This window comes from Hemitrygon akajei, chromosome 8, assembly GCF_048418815.1.
Source record: "Hemitrygon akajei chromosome 8, sHemAka1.3, whole genome shotgun sequence".
NCBI lineage: Eukaryota > Metazoa > Chordata > Chondrichthyes > Myliobatiformes > Dasyatidae > Hemitrygon > Hemitrygon akajei.
This window is the reverse complement of record NC_133131.1, coordinates 171,693,347-171,719,267: the sequence shown is the minus strand read 5'-3', so window position 1 is coordinate 171,719,267 and position 25,921 is coordinate 171,693,347. Positions and strand designations below refer to the sequence as shown.

The 25,921-nt window shown below is 42.8% G+C and overlaps 1 protein-coding gene across 3 annotated transcripts; it reads right to left on the bottom strand.

Annotated features, from left to right (window-relative positions):
• Positions 1 to 760: 760 nt before the first annotated feature.
• On the bottom strand, positions 761 to 25,474 carry LOC140732435 (leucine-rich repeat-containing protein 14-like). Of its 3 annotated transcripts, none has more exons than XM_073055079.1 (5): positions 25,349 to 25,474; positions 20,142 to 20,517; positions 15,297 to 15,338; positions 6,883 to 7,524; positions 761 to 3,867 (listed from the first exon to the last, which is right to left on the bottom strand). In XM_073055079.1, exons 2-5 carry the CDS (start codon positions 20,465 to 20,467, stop codon positions 3,294 to 3,296), a joined length of 1,584 nt encoding a protein of 527 aa, XP_072911180.1. In that variant the 5' UTR covers positions 20,468 to 20,517; positions 25,349 to 25,474; the 3' UTR covers positions 761 to 3,293. The 3 variants fall into 3 exon arrangements, with proteins under 3 accessions (XP_072911180.1, XP_072911181.1, XP_072911183.1); XM_073055080.1 differs by having other exon boundaries at positions 25,354 to 25,474; XM_073055082.1 differs by lacking the exon at positions 15,297 to 15,338.
• Between the last annotated feature and the right edge of the window lie 447 nt (positions 25,475 to 25,921).

The window sequence follows — 25,921 nt, the reverse complement described above, 5'->3', positions numbered from 1 at the left end:
CAGTTGGTAGGTTAATTAATCATTGTAAATGACTAGGATACGGTTAAATTGGGGGGGGGGGGGGTTTGCTGGGCAGTGTGGCTTGAACCAGCCGGATGGACCAATTCTATGCTGTAGCTCAATAAATCTGTGATAGGTGGAAGCTAGGGTTGACCTGGAGAAGAGCTGTACGTGGGGATATAAAAATACAATATGGACCACACAGCCCTTCAGCCCACACTGTTGCTCTAATCTTTTAACCTACTTCCAGATCAATATAACCCTTCCCTCTCACAAAGCCCTCCATTTTTCAAAATGTTTCTAGTTTTCACAGAATAATATTTATTTTTTTTATCTATCACATCCATAATCTCACCCCTCTTCTTCCTGGACATAGCAAGGAGAGTGTTTCCCTAGTACTTAGCTCTATAAGCCATATAATGCAAGAAAAACAAAGGCCAAAAAAAAGGAAATTTACCACCAGTACATTTACACTGAAGCACTGAATGAAAGAAAAAGATCTAAAATACGAGAATAAGGTGATACCTTGATCAGCTGGTGCAGTGATTACTCAGAATATGCAGTAATGAACGAATTCTATTCAAAACTGGCAATTATTCTCAGTTGATTTAATGTATCACGGTGATCAGGTCTTTCTTGCCGTGTGTAAAATTACTGATTCCTCAATAATAACCAGCAGTAATACACCACCAAATCAGAATTTCTAGTACAATAACTAAATGGAATAAAAATAAAAATTAAATGAAATAACAAAACAGAATAAAAGTTCATTTTTAATAGATACATTTCTGAAGTGGTACAACATGAATGGACAAGGACACTTAAGGAAAAGGGCTCAAATCTAACACACATTTCTTTATACAGCTAAATGCTTTTGGCCCATTTAAACAGAAACATGCACTATATGCAAACAAGATGATTAATCTGAAATAAAAACAGCAGGTGCTAGAAATACTCAGTAGGTCTGGTCCCATCAGTGGAACAGGGCTGAAGTTTCAGGTCAAAGACATAGAAAACCTACAAGCACAATACAGGCCCTTCGGCCCACAATGCTGTGCCAAACATGTCCCCACCTTATATATTACTAGACTTCCTCATTGCCTTCTATTTTTCTAAGCTCCATGTACCTATCCAAACGTCTTTACAACTCTTCTGTTTTTATTTCAGATTTCCAGCATCCATATTTTTTATTTTCACTTACAACATGAACCTCCCCATTAAATTCAAGATTCTAATTCAGATGGTTCACCACTACAGTGGGTTTTATTCTACAGCTAATATAAAATTACAAACTGCTGGAAAATCACAGAAGGTCACATAGCATCTAACATTTCAGATCAAAGCCCTGGAAAAGTTGGGGGATACAGTTTAGCAAGTGAGATGCAGGGACGGGGTAACAGGTAAAGTCACAATGACAACATTTGAAACGTCAGCTGTTTCTCTTGCCATGTTTGCTCCTGAACATTTCCAGCATTTTCATATTCCAGCATCAGCTTACTTTGACATCCAAGGTAGGGGATTAAGTACTTCCCCGATGGTGCTTGACATTCAAGTGGCAGAACGTCATCCTTGCTTCAGGTCTTCTTTTAAACCATGGGATGATTTGGGTGGCTATGTCACCTTTAACCGACTTTCAAAGAAAGAGCAGTGGCTTTATTTCTGGGCAATTGTGACCCAGTTCACATGCCCTTTTGAGTAGATGCAAGAGCATGTATTTAACCTGCAAATCTGACCCATTTGATGAACTTTGCATTCAACTGTTGAAGAATAGTAAACACCAACCCAGAGCCCTGGTGATGAAGAAATAATATTAGCTCTTTATGTTAGAATATCAGAACTTTTGTCTCAGTTGAGTAGTCTGGCTAATTTTTTTTAAATGGATGAATAGTCAACAGTTAAAATACCCTGCCAGGATTCCACAGCTGATTACAGAATTTCTATATTCCTTCTGGGCCTCACTACTTTCTCTGAAACTGTGTTTGTATTTAAAACTTTGTGTCCAGAACTTCCAACTGAGTAAATTCCAGGTTGGATTGGGTCTCGGAAATCCCAGTTGCTACCTCCTTCTGTAAACTGCGTGAACCAGCTGCAAGGCAGAGCATTGTGTTGTCACTGGAGGCCAACCTCTGTTCTAAACATTCCACACTACTACCACTACCACTAGGAAATACTGACATATTCCACTCTGAGCAGATGCAATGACTCTTCCCCTAAATAATTACAACTCAGTACCTCTTGAGATGAACAAGGATCAACCGTAGCACTAGCTACTTAAAAGCATTTGTCAGCAACAAGGCCAACTCTCACCAGAACATAAAATTCACCGGGCAGAAATGCACGGTTTATCGATGCACCTAATAAAGAGGCTCTTCTCATTATTCTCCTCAAAATACCTGAGGCCCTCCGTTGGTCACAGTTGATCATGGATGTTGCATCCCAGCTGTCTTACCTGACATGCAAGTCAGAGAGGCAAATAGCAAGCTGCTACTTAACATCCAGCTGATTCCTCTAACTGGGTGAAGAACAAACAGGTTGTCAGCAACAGTTTAGCAGCTTCGGTTGTAAATAGTTGTGCAGCAAATCGAAAAATGGATTAGGGGCACCAGTAAGCTTCTTCTCCGAGCTGGTGAACCACTGTGGACATTTGAGATTTTTTTTTACACTTTTAGTATCTCAAAATGCACAGATTGTTCGGATGTTCTGCAAAATATTGACCCGGAGATGTCAAGCAGGGGTTCCCAACCTTTTATGATACCACAGATCATAATCATTGAGCAAGGGGTCCGTGGACCCCAGGTTGGGAACCCCTGGAATGTTGGAAACACAAATTTAATCACTTCCACATCTATCCAAAATGACAGAAACAAGCATATTTCTTGCTCAATCAGCTCGAGTGGAAATTCACTGCAAAGAGATCTGTTTAAAAACATGCTACACTTCCCCAATCTTACAAAACAAGTCAGTGCTCTCGTTTGGACTTCAACATGATGCCTACTCCTGTAGTAGGCACTTCACATCTTTGAGCCAAACCCACTACTTAATAGCCCATCTAGATGGGGAGTGAAAAACAAGATACTTCCTTTAGCGTCAAGCATTACGTGCAGGCTAAGCTGGGGAAGGCATTAAGTAAGTTAGTTCAACTTTACGAACTCCTTTAAAAGGTGTCAATGAGATTATTTTTTTATAACTTTAAGCAGACATTTGTGAATATATAAATATTCATGTAAATGGCATTGTCTCAAACACATTTAATACAAGCTGTTCCAGTTGTTAAAAATGAAGATGGGTTTGCTTCAGTACAATTGCAACATGTCGAGTGAGAAGTCATTGTATAGCTCAACTGTGGTTACGATATCTGTCCTCACTGCCTTTAAACGTATCTCGTTCAGCTCTGCATCGACCCTACTGAGCTTCTGTTGATCAATACTGTAGTCAATAAGGTCATATGTAGATGGTGGCCAAGGAAGTCCTTCTTCATAGCAGTCAACCGGGATAGGGTGCACGACAATTTTAAGAGATGGCAACTGTACGGCAGTATGCAGCAACGTCTTGAGGCCCTGACTGGAGATTGGGTTGCAAAAACAGCTCAGGTACTGAAGCTGAGAGCAGTGCTTGAGGGCGGGCAGGAAAGAGGTGAGCTGCTGGTCCATCACCCTGCACTCCATGATATCCAGGTACACCAGTGAGTTAGAGGCCTGCTGCAAAATCTGGCAAAAGGGGCCCAGGAGGACATCAGACAAGTTGTTGCCACTCAAATCCAGCTTTCTCAGGAAAGGGGCATGATGGCTGTTGGCCAGATAGGTTGCATCTGCTGGAAGGAGGAAGCAGTAGGGCAGTTCCAAGCTTTCCAATGGCTTCTGCAAAACACTATTTGCACCAAATCATTTCAATTTCACCAATACAATTAATATGAGACAATAATTCTGCACCATACGCAAATCAAACAATACTGGAAGTAAATTTCAAACAAAAATGTTTCCGATAATGGGGGAAATCTAGGCCTAGAGGGCACAGCCTTAGAATAGAGGGACATCCAGTTAGAACAAAGATGTGAAGTAATTTCTTTAGCCATTCGGTCTGTGGAATTCATTGCACACACAGCTGTGGAGGCTAAGTCGTTGGTGTATTTAAGTTGATGGGTTTTTGATTAGTAACGGTGTCAAAGGATACAGGGAGTAGGCAGAATAGGGGTGGAGAGGGATAATAAATCAGCCATGATGGAATGGCGGAGCAGACTCAATGGGCTGAATGGTCCAATTCTGCTCCTTTGTCTGATGGTCTAAATTTTACTGCTGTTTTGATCTTTCCCCTGTTTTCTTTGTACCTGCAAATTTTTCCTTCAAATACTGATCCTCCTTCTAGGTTGTTATTGCATCTACTTCTCTACCTTTTCAAGCAGAACATACAAGGTGACAGTGTACAAAAATCTCTCCAAACTAGTTCCTTTGCCAAGTTACTGTCATGAGGAACAACAAAACAATGCAACATAAGTCCCAATGAAGGGGTCTCAGCCCAAAACAGCGACATCTCATCTTTATTAAAAGCCAAGATATTTTCATATCTGAAGAAGGATAATGACAGAGTTCACTCTTGGGTGGCAGGGTGGAGGTCCATCTCTACCAAAAGAGGTGTAAGGGCTCCTTCCCTCCATTAGCCTGCAGGTCACCCTTCTGCAAGGTCTAGCATCTGCCTAGAGGTCTCTCCCACCCAACCAGGGTTGTATGGGAGCAGCTGGTGCATATCACAAATCCTGAGTACACTCTAATTCACCAATGTGTCAGTCAAGATTAAGGGCCTTTATCACCAAGCTATTTAACACATAGAACATTACAGCATAGTACAGGACCTTCAGCCCACAATGTTGCGCTGGCCTTTACACTACTCCAAGATTAATATAAAGCTTCTCTGCCACATAGCGCTCCACTTTTCTAAGAGTGCCTATCTGCAAGTCTCTTAAATGTGCTTAATGTATCTATCTCTACTACCACACCTAGCAGCACATTCCAAACATCTACCACTCTAAAAAAACTCAGCCTCTGACACTCCACCGATACTCACTTCCAATCATCTTAAGACTTAGCCTCTTGTATTAAGGCAATGCTTCCCTGAGATAAAGTCTCTGGCTGTCCACTCTATCACTGCCTATCATCTTGTACACCTCTATCAAGCCACCTCTATCTTTTTGCTCCAAAAAGAAAATCCCTAGCACACTCAACCTAGAAGCTTTTGCATCCAAAACTCATTCTGAAAACTAAATAGGGAAACTTGTGGAAGAAACAAGAAATGTAATCATGTTTTATAAACCTACCAATTTCCACGGCTATCTTGACTATACCTCTACCCACCATTTCCTGTAAAAATGCTATTCCCTTTTCTCTGTTCCTTCATCTCTGCTGCAATTGTTCCTAGGATGAAGCTTTCCTTTCCAGGACATTAGATATGTCCTCATTCTTCAAAGAATGAGGTTTCTCTTCCTTCACCTGCACCTCTTCCCCATTTTCCAGACATCTGCGCTCAGACCATCTTCCCGCTGCCTTAATTAACAGATAGAGTTCCTCTAGTACTTTCCTACCACCCCATGAGACTCTGCATTCAACATATTGTCCTCTACAACTTCCACCATCTCCAAAGGGACCCTACCACCAAACATATCTTAACCCCCCACTTCTCTCTGCTTTTTGCAAGGATCACTCCCTCCATGATTCCCTCGTCCATTTGTCCCTCCCCACAAATCTGCTTCCTGGCACTCAACTCTACAAGTGGCCAAATTGCTTCACCTGCCTATTCACCTCCATTCACAGCCTCAAACATTCCTTACAGTCGAGGCAACACTCTACCTGTAAATCTGCTGGGGTTGCATATTGTATCTGGTGCTCCTGATGGAGCCTCCTTTACATTGGTGAGACCCAAGGTAAATTGGGGACTGCTTTGCTCTGCTCCATCCACCAAAAGCAGAATTTCCCAGTGGCCAATTTTAATTGATTCCCATTCCCGTTCCAACTCCTTTGTTGCCACGATGAAGCTGCTCAGGGTGGAGGAGCAACACCTCATATTCCATCTGGGTAGCCTCCAACCTGATAGCATGAACAATGATTTCTCCTGGTAATTTTTTCTCCTTCCCCCTTCTTCTATTCCCACTCTGGCCTCTTATCTCTTCTTCTCACCTATCACCTCCCTCTGGTGCTCTGCCTTCTTCCCTTTCTCTCATTGTCCACTCTCCTGTTATTAGATTTCTTCTCCAGACCTAGCTTCACCTACTACCTTCTAGCTAGACCTCCGTCCCATTCCCCTAGATTTTATTCTGGCATTTTTCCCCTTCTTTTCCAGTCCCGATGAAGGGTCTCAGCTCGAAACGTTGACTGTTTATTCACTACCATAGATGCTGCCTGACCTGCTGAATTCCACCAGCATTCTGTGCATCTTGACTGTTGAGTTAATTTGGAAAAAGGAGCTCCTACCTACAAATTCTTGAATTCTATTCATTATTATCCACTATAAGGTGCAGTTGTAGTTGCCTCATTAGAGAGCCCTGTTCTTTATTAGAAAAATTATGATTTATTTATTTCATTTGGAGATACAGTGCGTAAACCCAGCAACCCCAATTTAACCCTAATTTAATCATGCAACAATTTACAATGACCAATCTACCTACCCAGTATGTCTTTAGAATGTGGGAGGAAACTGGAGCACCCAGAGAAAACTGATGCATTTCACGAGGAGGACAGAGTCTCCTTACAAAGGACACCGGGATTAAATTCTGACGCCCTAAGCCATAATGTTATCGCTCCACTGTGACACCACCGTTACATTTAATGTGGTTACCGTGGTCAACCAGAGGCACTCAATATAAGGAAGTGGGGGGAAACAACATCAAATATTTACCTCAGCAGCTCACTGATTCTTCCTGACAGTCTGCAGGATGCCAAATTTAACTCCTTCACATTAGGCAGCTGACTGAACACGGAAACCATGCTTTGGAAGGATTCCTCTATTTCTGGAGTCATGTTTCTTACGTCAATATTACTGTAGGGGAGCTTCAGACTGATCAGATTCTCAAACATGGGCAAGGAAGGGAAGACTGTACTCAGACAGCAAAGACCAAGATTGTTATAGCGTAGCTCAATCTTCCTGAGAACCACGGTGTCCAAAAGCTCCAAGATACTGATGGTTTTCTTGGCAGATAATTCTTCCGCTCGAAGGTCACGGCATTTCAGACACAAAGGAGAGGTCTTCCCCACCTGCAGCGCATCCTTCACTGTCCCATAAGAGTTACTTGTGACAAAGAGATTGGCATGTATCTCCACACAGATCGGATTTTCACATGCACCTTCCAAAGGAGCCCCACTCTTCCCCTTCCTCCGTTTAGATGAACTTAATTCATCCCTCCTGCTAGTCCGGGATACTTCAATGCAGGCTTTAGCCAGAGCCACTGTTCGGGACCACTGTCCGATGCTATCTGCAACTTGCTTGTCCCCGTCATCTTGCAGACCAGTGAGATCAACAACACGGAGCGATCGATGTTTCCTGTGGATTAAGGATGAAAGCCATGAGACTTAAGTTAAGGCTCAACATAACCCTATTGTAGCAATTCATCAAATTAGTCATAATCACACTCTATGAATGAGCACGAGAAAACGATACTCTGCAGTTAAGTTTGTAAGACATAAACAGTTAAAGGCTCCTTCAAGTTGAATTGTCATTCAATCATATATGAGTACCCATGAATACAGCCAAACAAAACAGTATTCCTCCAGGGCCAAAGTGCAAATACAGTACTAACAGTCACACACAGTACAAGACACATACAACATATAAGACAGCAGTAAAAATAGACACACACAGGAAGTATAGGCCTAGTCTCTGAGTGACGTGTCCTGCAGATAGATGGTGCATGGATGTTGTTGGCAAGAACGAGCCCGCAGTGATCTGCGGACTGGTGAGGGAGAGAACAGATGCGTGGTGGGTGTGCTGGAATCCATGCTGGGTTGGGCACTAGCACTTAATTAGTGCTGCGTTGCAGTGTTTGCTCCCAGAAGACAAACTGGATTGCCTTCATCTGTGGCTGACCCAACGCAAAACAGTCTGATGCTTGTTCCTGCAGAAACATGGCTCCAGGACAACATCACATGCACCATCAACCTTCAGGCCTTGCCACTCAGGAACTTCTTGTGATTGTATGAGTTATTGTAGCTATACACGCTGGATGCTGTGTGACTCTGTATGGACTATGCTTTGCATTTTCAACCCAGAGGAAGGATGTTTTGTTTAACCGTATACATGTGTAGGTTGAATGACAATTAAACTTGAACTTAGACCATGAGAATTAGATAATTTAGCCCATTGAGTCTGCTCCACCATTTCATCATGGCTGATCCATTTTCCCTCAGCCAAAATCTCCTGCCTTCTCCCCATATCCCTTCATGCCCTGAACTATCAAGAACCTATAAACCTCTGCCTTAAATATACCCAATGATCTGCCTGTGGTAACTTGAACTAACAAGGTAGTGTTCATGGGTTTATGGACTATTCTGAAATCTGATGACTTAAGAGTGTGGAAAGTTTCAACAGTATAATGGACAGCCAGCACAAAGGCATTGCACTAAAGGCATTATCTTCCTGAAGTGAGAGAAAGGCAAAGGGAATGTAGTAAATGAAGTCTCAATATCCAGAAAAGATTTGACAAAATTCTACACCAAAGGCTGGCTATCACAATTTAACCCCAAGGGGTTGTGACAATGTTAATGAAAAGATTTCCCCCGAAATCTGAAAGAAAATTATGGTAAACTGGAAGGCGATAGCCGTTACTGCAGCATTGTTTTTATTTGGCTATGGACATGAAGGGCAAAGGTCAAAATTTGCTGACAACACCATAGATGTATGTGAGGATTAACATAGGGAGGTACAAGACCATAAGGCCTAGGAGTAGAATTAGAACATTCGGCCCATCAAGCCTGCCTCACCATTCCATCAGGGGAGCAGACAGGAGATTCTGTGGATGTGAACAGGATACCCGGATGGTATGTTGCCTCCCAGGTGCCAGGGTCGGGGCATCTCTGATCACGCCCACAGCATTTTGGAGGGGGAGGAAGAGCAGCCAAATGTCTTGGTACATATTGCTATCAATGACATAGGAAGGAAAAGCAAAGAAGGTCCTGAAAAGAGAATTTAGACAGCTAGGCAGAAAGCTGAAAAGCAGGATCTCCAGGGTTGTAATTTTTGGATTGCTGCCTGCGCCACGTGCGAGTGAGATTAGAAATAGGATGATTTTGGTAGATAAATGCATGGCTGAGAAGCTGGTGCAGGGGCAGAGCTTCAGGCTTTTAGAACATTGGGATCTCTTCTGGGAGAGGCAAGACTTGTACAAAAGTACAGGGTTGCCACCTGAGCCCGAAGGGGGCCAATATTCTCACAAGCAGGTTTGTTAGAGCTGTTGGTGAGGATTTAAACTAATTTGGCAGGGGGTGGAAACCGGAGTGAAGGGACTCAGGATAGGATAGATGGTAAGAAAACAAAGATAGCATGCAGTCAGACTGTCAGGCAGGGCAGGTAGATGAAAGGGTAAAATTGCAGCCTGCAGGATGACTAACAGTGCATTAGGGATGCAGAATCAAAATGGGTAAAATACTGTACTTTGTGTTATATCTCACAGCACAGAGAATAAGAAATAAGGTGGATGATCTTGATGCACTATTACAGATTACCAGGTATGATGTTGTGGCCATCACTGAATCGTGGCTGAAGGATGGTTTTAGTTGGGAGCTGAATATTATCCAAGGTTACACATTGTATCAGAGGGATAGGAAGGTAGGCAGAGGGGGTGGTGTGGCTCTGCTGGAAAAGAATGGCATCAAATCAGTAGAAAGATGTGACATGATAGGGAAAAGTTATCATGGTTTCCTTCAGGGAAAATCTTGCCTGACGAACCTGTTGGAATTCTTTGAGGAGATTACAAGTAAGATAGATAAAGGGGATGCAGTGGATGTTATATATTTGGACTTTCAGAAGGCCTTTGACAAAGTGCCACGCATGAAGCAGCTTACCAAGAGCCCAGGGTATTACAGCAAAGTTACTGGCATGGTTAGAGCATTGGCTGATTGGTAGGTGGGAGCAAGTGAGAATAAAAGGATCCTTTTCTGGTTGGCTGCCAGTGACTAGTGGCGTTCCGCAGGGGTCGGTGTTGGGACTGCTTCTTTTTATGCTGTATACCAATGATTTAGTTGATAGAACAGATGGCTTTGTTGCAAAGTTTGCAGAGGATACAAAGATTGTTAGAGGGGCAGGTAGTGTTGAGGAAACAGGTAGGCTGCTAAAGGACAAATAGATTAGGAAAATGGGCAAGAAAGTGGCAAATGAAATATACTGTTGGAAAATGCATGGTCATGCAACTTTGGTGATAGAAATAAATCCACAGACTATTTTTTAAATGGAGAAAATTCAAAAATCTGAGATGCAAAGGGACTTGGGAGTCTCTGTGCAGAACACCCTAAAGGTTAACTTGCAGATGAGGAAGGCAAATGCAATGTTAGCATTCATTTCAAGAGGTCTAGAATGCAAGAGCAGGGATGTGATGCTGAGGCTTCATAAGGCACTGGTGAGGCCTGACCTTGAGTACTGTGAAAAATTTTGGGCTCCTCATTGAAGAAAAGACGTGCTGGCATTGGAAAGGGTTCAGAGGAGGGGAAGAAAGGATCAGCCATGATAAAATGGTGGAGCATATTCGATGAGCCAGATGGTCTAATTCTGCTCCTATGTCGTATGGTCTTATAGTCTTTTGAAAAGTTAGTCAAGCATACAAGCTCCTGGTCTTCAAAAGTGCAAGGGAAGATTATACTGAGCTTTTGTAAACCAATTACAGCATCTTAATCTACTGGAATGAAAAAGAATTGCAGATGTTAACAATATGAAATAAAAACAAATATGAAACAAAGGAATGAAGATACTCAGCAAGTCGGGCAGTGTCTGTAGAGAGAGAAAAATCAAATTCACATTTCAGGTCAGTGACCATTTATCTGATGCCTCATCTGCTGAGTACATAGAACTTGAAAAGCAAGGCAAATGGAAAATTCTGGAATAAGGGAGGATGCTCCAGCCACAGAGAGCAGCAGTGGGTCAGGGCAGTGAATCCACAGAATATCACAGCACATTACGGGCCATTTGGCCCACAATATTGTGCTGACCCTTTAACCTACTCTACGATGAATCTAACATCCCACTTCCAAGTAGTCATCCATTTTTCTTTCATCCATGTGACCAAGTGTCTCTTAGATGCCCCTAATGTATCTGTCTCAACCACCACCCCTGACCACGTATTCTATATAGTACTTCAGTATCAGTATTCTCTAATACTCAAGTCAATACTCCTTGAGAAGGTTTCAGCGAGGGTTCAGAATGAGGAGCTTCAGTTAAAAGGTTAGGTTACAGAAACTGAGTGTGGGAAAGACCAAGTGGAAAAATTGGTAGAGGTGTATAAGATCAATGAGTTTGAGGGTGAGCTAGAAGGAACCTTTCACATTAATGTACAGGGGATAGAGTCAAAGCAATGGGCAAAGACAAGAAATATCATCTACATGTGAAGTCACACAAGTATATACATAGAGATCCGTTCAGGCTTAGTTAGAATGGTGTTAAGGATCATCAAGAAAATTGGTAGAACTAGAATCTATTTCACCAACTTTGGTTTCTGCAATGGACAACTTGTTGGTCTTTTTAGTTTTTACACTGTAACTGTTTTGGAAATCATTAATTCTTTGTTTGAGAAATGCTTTGTGCTTTGAAAATGGTTTGTGATTGGGAAATGTTTAAGATAGAATCCTCTGCGTTTTAAGAATGTGTGGATTTAAATGTGTATCACTGAAAATAAACAAACTGTGGTTTAAAGTACTTTGTTAGCTGGAAGTATCTTCTCCTTGGTAGGGAGAAGGGACCCAAGGATCGAATAGTGGGTCCTGGCAACTAAACTCACTGTGGAGAATAAACAGGGAAGAGAACGAGTCTTTGAAGGTTGTGTAGTTACGGTATAAGCTCCCTTTAGTGAGAGTACTACTTACTTACTGCCTGTTACACTACTGGTGTTTAGGGTAGCAATGAAGGTCCTCCATCTGTGTGTCCATACACACACAGATATAGAGAAGGATTTGTCATTGCTGCTTCCAGAACAATTTTGTTTAACCAGTCAGGGCTGTTAACTCTGAGCTGAACCCCTTAACCTGGAGGACTGGTAACCACTCTTAGTCTGGCCTTTACCCTTTGACCTGTTTAACATGGGTAACCCTACCAAGAGCCAAAGCACAAGGCCTTGATTCCAGCCAACATAGCTCTTTGGGTCATTGAAACACACAAGCCTCCAAACCCTATGATAAGGTTGTGGTCCTCTTGAAGGTTTAGTGTGAGGACTTGTGCTATTTATATCAGTAGGGCTTAAGGTCTTCATCTGAGTTTAGAACTTCACGATCAGCAAACCGCGACAGTAAGAATGGTGAAAAGAGTCAATTGTAACTTTTAAGTGTGAATGAATAAGTATAAGCAGAAACAATGTGCAAGGCCATGCGTAAAATAGAGAAGTGGCAGATCCCGATGCCTACAAGGTGCTCACAGAGACACAATGTCTTTTGTGCCATTATTACACACAAATAATGATCAAAGAAATATATTTAAAGAGGACTTTAAAAAAATATTGAAGTGGCAAGAGAGAGTAGTTTAATTTAAAGAGGATACCGATGTGGTTGGATGAAGTAGGAGCTTCCTATTGTGTAAAAAGACTAGTCGAACAATCTGCTCCTGCGGATATTCTGTGCAGTTTTAGTAAACAAAAGTGCATTAAGTTCCTTTACAAACTTCTGCTTATTAATTAATGCCTCAAATTTTAAGTAGAAAATGTAGTCAACATCTGAAGAAAAAGCATCAGATCTACAACTATATGACAACCTCAAGGCTCATGTATAACTACCTCATTCTGTGGTAGGCAACTTCAGGGGTGAAAATTTCTCTGCTGGTATTATTTATAAATGGTAAACTCCATGTCCCAAGGTAGTGACCAACGTTTCTCAACTAACCAATCACTAGGAACATCCTCCTTGAATCTATTCAGTTCTGTCAGATTTTTAAAGGGTTCTATGGAGATCATCTCTCGTTTAACAGTCATACATCACGGGGTGCGCCCTTACGATCATTTTATTGACCTTACCAACGATACCCCCACTCCCAGGTATTTAATATTCCATCCTTTTAGACCCATTTTCTTCAATCCATTTGTGATTGCAGTGGGAGATAAGTGACACAAATTGAAACAGGTTGGTAAGGCTAACGGGGCATGAAACAGCCAAAGTACACTAGCCCAAAGCATGACATTGCAGAGGAGTTGTGATGTGATGTTGAAGTTGTATAAGATGGTGAGGTCATTGTGCACAGTTTTGGTCATCTACCTACAGGAAAGATGTGTCAATAAGATTGAAGGAGTGCAGAGAAAACTTACAAGGATATTGCCAGGATTTTTAGGACCGGAGTTATAGGAAAAGGTTGAATAGGTTAACTCTTCATTCAATGGAGTGTAGGAGAATAAGGGTAAGTTTCATGGAGATAAACACAATTGTGAGGGGTGTACATAGGGAAAATGCAAGCAGGCATTTTCCACTGAGGTTGGGTGAGACTAGAACAAGAGGTCAGAGGTTAAAGATGGAAGGGGAAATACTTAAGGGGAACAAGATGGGGAATTTATTCCCTCTAGGGGAGGTGAGAGTGTCAACAGAAGTGCTGGATGTGGGTTTGATTTCAACATTTAAGAGAAGTTTGGACAGGAACATGGATGAGAGGGGTATGGAGGACTGTGGTCCAGGTGCAGGTCAAACGAACTAAGCAGATTAATAGTTTGGCACAGACTAGATGGGCCAAAAGGGCTGTTTCTGTGCTGAAAGGATCACAATTCTCTCCTTGACCCCTATTGGGATGGAGAAGTGGTGTCACTCTCTCACAGGGACATGTGGAGGCCTGTGTGCAAAACAAAGATCCCTGAGCCTTCCAAGTGGCTGCAGAGACAGAGATGTTAGGCACATAATGGGGTGGCACAGTAGCATAGGGCTCTAACAACACCAGCGACATGGGTTCAATTGCTCCCATGGGTGTAATCGAGTGGCATGGGCTTGTCAACTCAGAAGGAACTGTTACCATGCTGTAACTCTATATAAAAACGAACTAATATACCCAGACCCATCAGGCACCCATTTCCCACTGAATCAGCCCTGACCTTCAGACACCCATTACCTCTATCAATCCCACCTTAACCCCACTCCCTACTTTATGATCGACTCCTCCAGAATGCACCAGTCAGTTGTACATTACGGGAAATTTACAGTGGCCAATTAACCTCCCAACCTGCACATCCTTGGGATGTGGGAGGAAACCAGAGCACGGAGAGAAACCCACACTGTCATGGGGTAGTACTTGAAGGTGGGACTGAGCCCAGATTGACAGCGCTACGAGGGAGCAAGTCTATTTATCGCACCATTAAACTGTCCAAGCAGAAAAGTCTCTTTTGCAGAGTGGTTTCGAGGGTCCTTGTGTCGAACACCAACTCTCTCTAGCAATCCAGATCCACAACTCACATATTTATCTTTACAGTGGTTCTTGGGTTGGAGCAGGGGGAAAGAACCATAATTCTCCATCTAGGCTTACCAGAGGCCCAGGTATTGAGGGAACAGCTGTCACTCTTCAATAGGGCTATGTTGGAGAATCCAGGGATGCAGGAATGGGTCTAGAGCAAGGCCAATACCATTAAGCAAAAGGTCAGTGGGGTACAGGTTGGGAATTCCTGGTCTAGAGGGTCCAGCTGGAATGAATGGATGGTCCAGTTATTATGGGAATGGAGGAGAGTGTCTAGAGAATGCAGCTGGGATGAATGGATAGGGCCAGGTGTTGAGGGAATGAAGGAGAGGCCCAGCTGGGATGAATGGAGGCCTAGGTATTGAGAAAATGGAGGAAAGGGTCGAGAGGATCCTGCTGGAATAAATGGAGGGCAAGGTGTTTAAGTAATATCTGTTACTCTCCCACAGGGCTACTCTGGAGAATACAGGGATGAAGGAGAGGGTCTAGAACAATCCTGTAGTGAGGATGCAAAGGTTTTATGACTCTTGCAATAGGAACGCGAGGGACCTTTGACTCTCTCAGGCAGAATACAGAGAATGGAGTATCCAGTTAAAGAACCAAAGGATCTCCTCAATAAAAAAACAACTGGCAGGAACAAGGCATGCAAAAATCATTCTGTGCTTTCTTTCTCGTGCAGATTTTAAGAACATTTGCTGTACCTAAGCTTGAAATCTTTCTGAGACGTTGATGCTTTTGTTTTTCTGCAAGATAATAAAAATAAAATTAACAATTCTAGCTCATCACTTTTGCTCCCCACAATTCCTCCCCTAAATTCAGCAACACACCCTAAGCTCCCTCCACCACACCCATCTCCCAACACCAGCTTCAACACTCTGGCCAAATATACAATAAATAATTGCTATGCTAGTGTGTCACCCTGGAGAGCCAGAGATAACAAGGGTGAGACAGTACAGTAGTGGTTAGCGAACCACTCTGCAGGACAACAATCCAGCCGCTGTCTGTGAGGATTTTGTCCGTTCTCCCTGTGATCATGTGGGTTTCCTCCGGGTGCTCTGGTTACCTCCCACATTCCAAAGATGTACAGGTTAGGGTTAGTAAATTGTGGGCATGCTACACTGGCATCAGAACACTTACAGACACATCCTTGGTCTGCACTGGTTGCTGAATCTGCACATACACAGCTAATCTTTCATCCTTAGATCAATAATGAATGTATGCAACATTAAACTCAGAAATACATAGGTTATTTTAGGAGAAAGAGTCAGAACTTTTGATATATTACACCCCACCCATTAACTTCCTCACAGAGCAGCTGAACCCGTTAGGTCGCACACTTGTGATTTCAGGGCTAGGTACCTTCTACATTTCTTTCCCTCCTTCCCACATCATTTCCCCACAACAGCATGGTCAAGCTGGAGGACTTCAGCTGAGTCATTAGGCAATGACCAAGACAAGAGGGAATTCGTTTACATCAGACCATGACCGGGGGAGCGTTAAGGAGCAATAGCAGGCTCATACTATGCCTGAATGAGAGGCAAAGAGAAAATGGCCTGACCATGGCCGGTAACAGAACCCTTACCTAAGAGAAAGGATGTGCTGGCATTGGAGGGTCCAGAGGTTAACGGAATGAAAAGGTTAACCTATAAGGAGCGTTTGAAGTCTCTGGGCCTGTATTCATTGTTTAGAAGATTGAGAGAGGATCTCATTAAAACATATCAAATATTGAAAAAGCTAGATAGAGTGTACATGAAAAGGATGTTTCTTATAGTGGGGAAGTCGAAGACCATAGGACACACCCTCAGAATACAAGGATGTCCATTTAGAACAGAGATTTAGCCAGAGGGAGAGGAATCTGTGGAATTCAGTGACACAAGCAGCTGTGGAGGCCGTTTCGTTGGGTATACTTAACGAACAGGTTGATAGGTTCTTGATTAGAAGGGTGTCAAAGATTACAAGGAGAAGGCTGGAGAGTGGGTTTGAGAGGGATGATAAATAAGGCATGATGAAACATAGAGCAGACTTGATGGGCTGAATGGCCTAATTCTGCTCATGGACTTGGAACATACTGCAATTCAACTGATACTTGAAAATTTGTCTGCTTCCATCGTGACTGGTTGCAAGGGGAGTGCAGGTCAAAACATAATTCCAACCCAAGTCTCTGTACTATTTCTAGTGCTAATAGTCCTATTAAGCTGCTTGCCACGATACAAGTTCACAGAACTGTGACAGCAAAAGTCATTTCAACCAAGACACCTCATGTGTAAGCAGAGAGTAAAGGTCCCTTGTTCATCCACCATTATCGGGGTTTCTGAGAAAAGATGTGGTGGCTTCACAGTTCATGTACACTCTCAGGCAATTTCAGCACAACACACACAAAATGATGGAGGAACTCAGAAGGTCAGGCAGCATGTATGCAGAGGAATAAACAGTCAACGTTTTGGACCGAGACCTGTCATCAGGCCTGGATAGGAAGGGAGAAGATGCCAGATTATGGTAGGGGAAGGAGTACAATTTAGAAGGTGATAGGTAAAGCCAGGTAGGTGGGGGAGGGAAGAATGAAGAAAGAAGCTGGGAAGTGAAAGGTTGAAAAGGCAAAGGGCTGGAGAAGGAATCTAATTTCAGAGTGGATCATGGAAGAAAATGATGGGAGGAGAGGCAGCAAAGGGAGGTGATAGACAAGTGCAGAGAAGAGGTAAGTGGGGAACTGAAGAAGAGGAAAGGAGGGAAAATTTCAGCAGCAGGTAAGTTTAGTGATGTGTGACTGCACACAGTCTTCCCCCGCGCCCCCAGCAATGGTCATTCAAGAACCAGAGGTCAAAGTTTTAAAGTGAGAGGGAGATACTTAATAGAAACCTGAGGAGCAACCTTTTCACCCAGAGGGTGGCTAGTACTTGTGACAAGCTGCCAGCTGAAGTGGTTGAGTCGGTACCAAATAACCATATAACAATTACAGCACGGAAACAAGCTATCTCGGCCCTTCTAGTCCGTGCCGAACGCTTACTCTCACCTAGTCCCACCGACCTGCACTCAGCCCATAACGCTCCATTCCTTTCCTGTCTATATACCTATCCAATTTTACTTTAAATGACAATATTAAGCCTGCCTCTACCACTTCTACTGAAAGCTCATTCCACACAGCTACCACTCTGAGTAAAGAAATTCCCTCTTGTGTTACCCCTAAACTTTTGCCCCCAACTCTCAACTCATGTCTTCATCTCCCCTACTCTCAATGGAAAGCCTATCCATTTCAACTCTATCTATCCCCCTCATAATTTTCAATACCTCTATCAAGTTCCCCCTCAACTTTCTACGCTCCAAAGAATAAAGACCTAACTTGTTCAACCTTTCTCTGTAACCTAGGTGCTGAAACCCAGGTAACATTCTAGTAAATCTCCTCTGTACTCTCTCTAATTTGTTGACATCTTTCCTATAATTTGGTGACCAGAATTGTACACAATACTCCAAATTCAGCCTTACCAATGCCTTGTACAATTTTAACATTACATCCCAACTCCTATACTCAATGCTCTGATTTATAAAGGCCAGCATACCAAAAGCTTTCTTCACCACCCTATCCACATGAGATTCCACCTTCAGGGAACTATGCACCATTATTCCTAGATCACATTAACAACATTTACAGGCACGTAGATAGAGGAGGTCTGGAGGGCAGATGGGATTGGCTGAGGCGGGAACCTTGGTTAGACTGTCCATTTGTGACAAAGAGCCTGTTTCCGTGCTGTATGAACATTAGTCAGTGGCCTCACTAAATAACTCCTGAACTCAGGGATCGTTGATAGCAAGGCAGGATAGAAAACCATAAAACAAGGGAGCATTGTCCACAGATTCATCAGCCCCTGGCTAAGAAATTCCATATCATCTGTGTTCTAAATGGACATCCCTCCATTCTGAAGCTGTGCTCTCTGGTCCTACACTGCCACAGTCTAGGAAACGATAGAAGGGAAAGGGATGGGTGATCGGGGAACAATGATTAAGAGCTAGGGCTTTACTCTTTGGAGAGAAGGAGGATGAGAAGAGACATGATAGAAGTATACAAAATATTAAGAGGAAAAGATAGAGTGGACAGCTAATGCCTCTTCCCCAGGGCACCACTGCTCAATACAAGAGGACATGGCTTTAAGGTAAGGGGAGGAAAGTTCAAGGGATATACTAGAAGATAGCTTCTTAACTTAGAGAGTGGTTGGTGCATGGAATGCACTGCCTGAGTCAGTGTTGGAGGCAGATACACTACTGAAATTTAAGGGACTACCAGACAGGTATATGGAGGAATTTAAGGTGGGGGGGAGGTATATGGGAGGCAGGGTTTAAGGGTCAGCACAACAATGTGGGCCTAAGGGCCTGTACTGTGCTATACTATTCTATGTTCTATATAGTTCACCTGCTTGGAGAAACAAGCTAAATGGTTTTGATTTTAAAAAGATAATTTTTGCTTTGTGCAAATCAATAATAGATCATAACATTCCTGCTTTAGTAACACAGAAATCTAGTCTAGACATACAGATTTAAGATTGGTTAATGTCATTTCTTGTACACAAGTATAAAGGAGATGCAATAATTGTTATTCCAGATCTGATGCAACACAATAAATACACAAGATAGTTTATATACATTGATAGTATGTCCATAAAGTGACATTAGACACAGGAGTGTCTGTACAGGAAATGATAAAATAGTGGTGGTTGGGTGTGTGGAGGTGTTGATCAGCCTTGCTGCTTGGGGAAAAAAAAATGAGTCTGGTGGTCCTGATGTGAATGCTACATAGCCTCCTCCCTGATGGGAGTGGGAGGAACAGTCCATAAGCAGGGTAGGTGGGATCCTTCATGATGTTACTGGCCCTTTTCCAATCTACGTCCTCCCTCACCTCCACTCAGGGCTCCAAATAGTCCTTTCAAATGAGGCAACACTTCACCTGCAAATCTGCTAGGGTCGTCCACTGTATCTGATGCTTCCAATATAGCCTCCTCCTCCTCTTTCTGTTTAATTTTTTCCCTCCCTTTCCTTCTTATTCTATTCTTCACTCTGGCTTCCTACCTCTTCTCCTCATCTGCCTGTCACCTCTCCCTGGTGCTCTACCTCCTTTTTCTCTATGGTCCATTCTCCTCTCCTATCAGATTCCTTCCTCTCCAACCCTTTACCTGTCCCAACCACCTGGCTTCACTTTCTCACCTTCTAGCTATCCTCCTTCCCCTCCCAGCACTTTTTTATTCTGGTGTCTTGTGCTGCCTGACCTGCTGAGTTCCTCCAGCATTTTGTCAGTGTTGCTGAAGTTAAATAAAACAGGAATAAAAAGCAATCATTCGGGATGGTGAACTACCAAAGAGGCTGATCCTTACTATCCTTATGCAGTCTGCTTATATCCAGCTCCAGATCCTTAGCATTGTGGTCAACTCTGAACCTCCCCGCACCCTACCCCCCTCAACACAGGTTCTCAGATCACTCTGTTTAAAGGTTACTAAAAACAGGCGATAAACACCAGCTTTGCCAGCAGTGGCCCAATTTCATAAATAAATAAAATCAAGTACCTGCTGCCGAGGCTTCTGCTCTGTCGTAACTCACTTGTGAGATAGTCCTTCACTCCCATTATTACTGCCTGCAAGCACTGCTTGTTGGGCTTTTCCCGGATCACATCGCGGTCGCAGTGCTTGCAGCTCCTCAGGATGGTGGAGAAGTTGAGGACGCTGAAGGGCCACCTCTGTACCAAGTCGCGCACCACCAGTGTGCGTAGGTCCAGGAATGCTGCTTTGAACAATACCGGGTAGATTTCATTAGGTATGTAGTCCAGGGCTTTGCGAGTCGAGACATGGTCCGAGATCACTTTCTGCGCGCAGAAGAAGACTAGAGAATGCATTCTTCCAAACCAATAGTCCAGGTCACGCTGGAGTCACCTTCAAGGGATGGCTGCAGCAAGGGTATAAGTGGAAGGTGGAAAAAGATCACGGTCAGACCACAGATAAAACTCATTTTTATACTACTGTCACTATTTACTTTTTCCAAAGTCATAAGTAAACACAATAAGAAAACACTCAGTTTTTGTGCAAAGTGATACAAGTACAAATCACAGTTAAAGTACAAGTACTAAGTTTCATCACTAAGGACTCCCACCACCCAGGACATGCCCTCATCTCATTGCTACCATCAGGGAGAAAGTACAGGAGCCTGAAGACACACACTCAACGATTCAGGAACAATTCCTTCCCCTCTGGAATCAGATTTCTGAACAGTACCTCAATATCACCTCAGTATTTTCCCTCTCTTTTTGCACTACTTATTTATATTTCTGTTTGTAACCTACAGCCACAGAACAAATTTCACACCATAATAAACCTGATTCTGAAGCGATCAAGAAATTAAAGTGCTGCTAAACTGTAGTGATTAGGGTTGGTTTAAGGAACCAAACAGTTAAAGGGAAATAAGTTCTTGAACCTGGTGGTGTGGGACTTCAGGCTTCTATAACTCCTGCCCAATGGTAGCTGCAAGAAGATGGATGGTGGGATCTTTGACAAACACTCTTAACAAACTTTTACAGATGTGCTGTTGAAAGTATCCTGACTGGTTGCGAGTACAGTCCACAACTCTCTTCAGCTTCTTACGTTCCTGTGCCTTTGAACTACCTTACCAGACCATGATGCAACCAGTCAGGATACTTTCAACAGCACATCCGTAAAAGTTTATTAAGAGTGTTTGGTCTCAACCTCCCGAGAAAGTAAGTGCACTGGCACACTTCCCTTGGATTTTGTACTTGTATTGCATACAGGCAAGAAGAAACCATACAGCCTACTAGTGGATATTGTTAATGATATATTACTTGTTTTAAAGAGGTCTCCTCTATTGACTAAAACAGCAGCTTCTCTTGAGCTGTAATAAATCTGCTGTACATAGAACATAGAATAGTACAGGACAGAAATAGGTCCTTCTGCCCATAAAGTTGTGCTGACCCAATTAGTATTCAAATGATCCCAAAGGAAGTTATGTCACATTACAAATGCACAGATATACAAATATTAGAAAAGAATGAATGAATTTTTAAAAAGTTTAAAATGGTCAAGAAATCTCTTCTGCCTATATAATGTCCTTCCAATTTCCTTACATTTACCTGGCCATCTAAACGCATCTTAAAAGTATCAAATGTTTCTGCCTCTACCACCACCCCAGGCAATGCATTCCAGGAACCTGCTGCATGCCTCTGCTATTAGACATTTCAACTCTTGTAAAATGATATTCTCTGTCTACTCTATCTATGCTCCTCAGAATGTTATAAACCTCTATCAGATCTCCCCTCAGCCTCCAGAGAAAACAACCCAAGTTTATTTACGCTTTTGTTATAGCACATGCCCTCTAATCCAGGCAGCATCCTGGTAAACCTCTTCCAGTAGGCAACTAAAATATAAAATCCAACCCATATCAAACATTTCACCTCTTCATTGGTGGCTGATGTAATGTTCTTGAGTAACTGCATCATCACAGTCAAAGGTTTATCCAAAAGTAATTCTCAACCTAGGGGTGTTAACTACACAAAACTCATGCTCAACCTTCTTAATAACTTTCAGGTGAAGTGTTAAACAGTTATATTTGACTGGCTGATATTCCATATCAGTAATGGTGAGATTGCAAAGTTCAAGTTTAATGTCATTCAACCATAAACGAATACCAAACAAAACAGTGTTACTCTGGGCCAAAGGGGCAAAACACAGCACCAACAGTCATACACAGCAAAAGGCACATGTAACAGTAAAATACAGTCAGACAAAATAATCCATGATCTTGGATCCTGAGTTGTAGAGTCCTCGAAAGTTCAACTGATTCTATAACTCATGGCCAAAGTTCATAACTCCTTGAAAATGGCTACAAAGGTTGATAAGGTGGTTATGGCAGCTTATGGAATTCTTGTTTTTATTAGTCGAAGCAGTGAGTTCAAAAGTCAAGAGGCTGTGTTGCAACTTTATAAACTAGTTAGGCCACATCTAGAGTATTGCGTACAGTTCTGATTACCTCACTATAGGAAGGATGTTGAGGCTTAGGAGAGAATGCAAAAGAGGTTTATTGAAATGCTGCCTGCTTTAGAGTGCATGTGCTATCACGAGAGTTTAGACAAACTTGGATTTTTTTGTTTGGAGTGGCAGAAGCTGAGGGGAGACCTGATAGAGGTTTATAAGATGAGAGGTGGGGAGGATGCATCCAAGAGTAGAAGTGTCTAATACCAGAGGGCATGCATTGAAAGTGATAGAAGGTAGGTTCAAGGGGCACTTTAATTATTTTTTCTGTAATATGCAAACTATGATAATTTAGAATGAAAATTGAAAAATCACATACCTTTAATTTTAATTATTAATTGAAGGGTATAATGAAATACAGTACAAAGAAAATCTTTAACATTTTATAAACTTTTAAACTTAGATGGCATCAGCGTTCAGTAAGCCAGGGGTTATTGACAATGAGCTAGTGACTTCCATTCTGTGTTTACTGTTACAATTTATAAGTGTTGTAACTTGAAACACTGACAATATAAATACACTGAAGCTCTAAAGTGTTTCAAAGTAAAGGTTGTGGTACATTTATTATTTAGAACATTTATGGATTATATTCATTAACACAATTAATAAGAGGGTATTTCACAATTACATTAACAATTTTCAAAATTATATTAACATATGAACAGTGCAGATGGCTGAGGGGTAATAAATGTTCTTGAACCTGATGGTGTGGGTGCCGAGGCTCCCATACCTCCTCTTCCTGATTATTTCTGCATCACCATAGGCCATATTCCAGGAATTCCCAACCGAGCATCAACAACATCTCCAAAATGGGCCCATCACTATCTTGGGGAACTCAGGGAATACCATTAAACACTGCATTCAACCAGAAAGTAGTGTTTAGCACAATGCCAGCAATCACTGCTCAGGGTTCAATTCCCACCACCGTCTGTAAGGAGATTGTACGATCTCCCCGTGACCACATGGATTTCCTTTCACATTCTAAAAGATCAACGGATTTGGGCTAGTAATTTGTGGGCATGCAATACTGGTGCCAGAAGCATAGTGATACTTGTGGGCTGCCTCCAGCACAATCCTCAGATTGTGTTGGTTGTTGATAAAAATGACATTTTTTTTTAAGCACAACTGACAAATAAAGCAGATGTTAAAAAATATCTTAGCCTGACAATTGGATAACTTAACATAGTAACTTACTTGGAGTACTGTGTTCAGTTTGAGTCACCTCACGACAGGAAGGATGTGGATACTATAGAGAGAGTGCAGAGATCTAAAGGATGTTGCCTGGATTGGGGAGCATGCCCTATGAGAATAGGTTAAGTGAACTTGGGCTTTTCTCCTTTGAGCAACAGAGGATGACAGTTGTATAAGATGATGAAGATGTTGATTGTGTGGATAGCCAGAGGCTGAAATAGCTAACACGAGGGGGCATAGTTTTAAGGTGCTTGGAAATAGGTACCGAGCGGATGTCAGGGTTAAGTTGGGTTAAGTTTTTCACACAGAGTAGTGGGAGCGTGGAATGTACTGCCACTGCCGGCGGAAGCAGAATCAATAGGGTCTTTTAAGAGCACCTTAGATAGGTAAATGGAGTTTAGAAAAATATAGGGCTATGCGGTAGGGAAATTCTAAGCAGTTTCTAGAGCAGGTTACATGGTCAGCACAACATTGTGGGTTGAAGGACCTGTAACGTGCTGTAGATTTCTATGTTCTATTAATACTGGATAACTCAATGCAGGGAGGCTGGCTTCCATGATGTGTACCATGTCCATAGAGAAAACATAAACTCCATTCATGCCAACTCGCAAAACAACCTTGCCAATCGTTCTCTATTGATAAAATATGTACCTTTGATTCCTTCTACTGAAGTGCATGCATTTCCCTACATTTAACTCCCTCTTGCTCAACCTATACATATTCCATTGCAGAATCCAAATATCTTCATCACAGCTTGCTCTCCCAGCTGCTCATGTCATCACCAATGCTGACACTCCAGCATCAGATTTCTGAATGGACAAAGAATTGTCCAATGACAATGGACAATAGCTCACTTTCTTCTTTTCTTGCTCTCTTTTTGCACTAATTCAATTTTATTATTCTTTCAATATATATTTTACTGTAATTTATAGATTTTTAATTATAAGCTATGTATTTATATTTATTGTTTCTATTATTGTGTTATCTTACTGTGTTTTCTGCTGCATCAGAACCAAAGAAACAATTATTTATTTTTCCTTTACACTCGTGCACTGGAAATGACATTAAACAATCTTGAATTTTTAGTCCTCCCAAAACACATCGGCTCACACTTCACAGAATTAAAATCCACAGGCCATTGTCGTAACCATCAATACCATCCTCACTATCAGCACCCCCAGTAATTTTTAAATATTCTGTAAACATCAGTCCTCCGACAATCACTTCCAATTTTTTAATGGAACAATTGATAATTATCAGTTAACAATAACAAATACTGAACATCCACTTCACCCCCACCGTCCACTAGTCCCACCCGCCCCACACGTACACCAGATCCCTTCTCCAGACCTGGGCCTGGGGCCTGTCCAACCAATCTCTCCCCCCACCCCCCGGTCTCGCCCCCACCCCCACTCCGCACCCGCCATACTTCCCCCCCCCAACCCTAGGCCTCAACTCTGCACCTCCCTCCCCAACCCCGCTGAAGCTGCCCCCAACTGAGTGTCCGTCCATCCGCCTCACAAGCCTCCCCTGCTAGCAGGCCCCACCTTGCCTGTTGTAGGGCCGCGATTGAAACTCGGAATCGGGCGGGTCAGCGCTGAGACTGCTTGGAGACTGACCATAGCCATGGCCCGCAGTAGACGCGCCTGCGCACGCACGGGCCTCTCCTTCCCGTCCTGCTCTCCGCATTGTGACGTCACCGGCCGCGGGCGGGCCGCGCGCGGCCGGTTGTCCGTCTTCCCCGGTCGGAGGCGCGAGCCTCGGTGAAATGCGCACTTCAGTAGCCGCAGTGCAGTGCAAGACTTAAGAAATCACAATGTTACAATAAATAAATGGTGCAAAAGGGGAGCCTATGCTTCGAAATCGCTGGACTTTAAAACCTTCATTTCTCCCACCCTCACTGGTCACGGGTAAATCCCTCCCACTATTGTGCACGTCTGTACGGAGAAATCAGCGTCCATACTCTCTTCTCGCTGCTGTCATCGGGAAGAAGGTACAGAGACCCCCAGGACTCACACCGCCAGGTTCAGGAACAGTCACTACCCCTCAAACATCAGACTCTTGAATCATAAGCTATATGAGCAGAATTACGCCATTTGGCCCATCGAGCCATCTCCGCC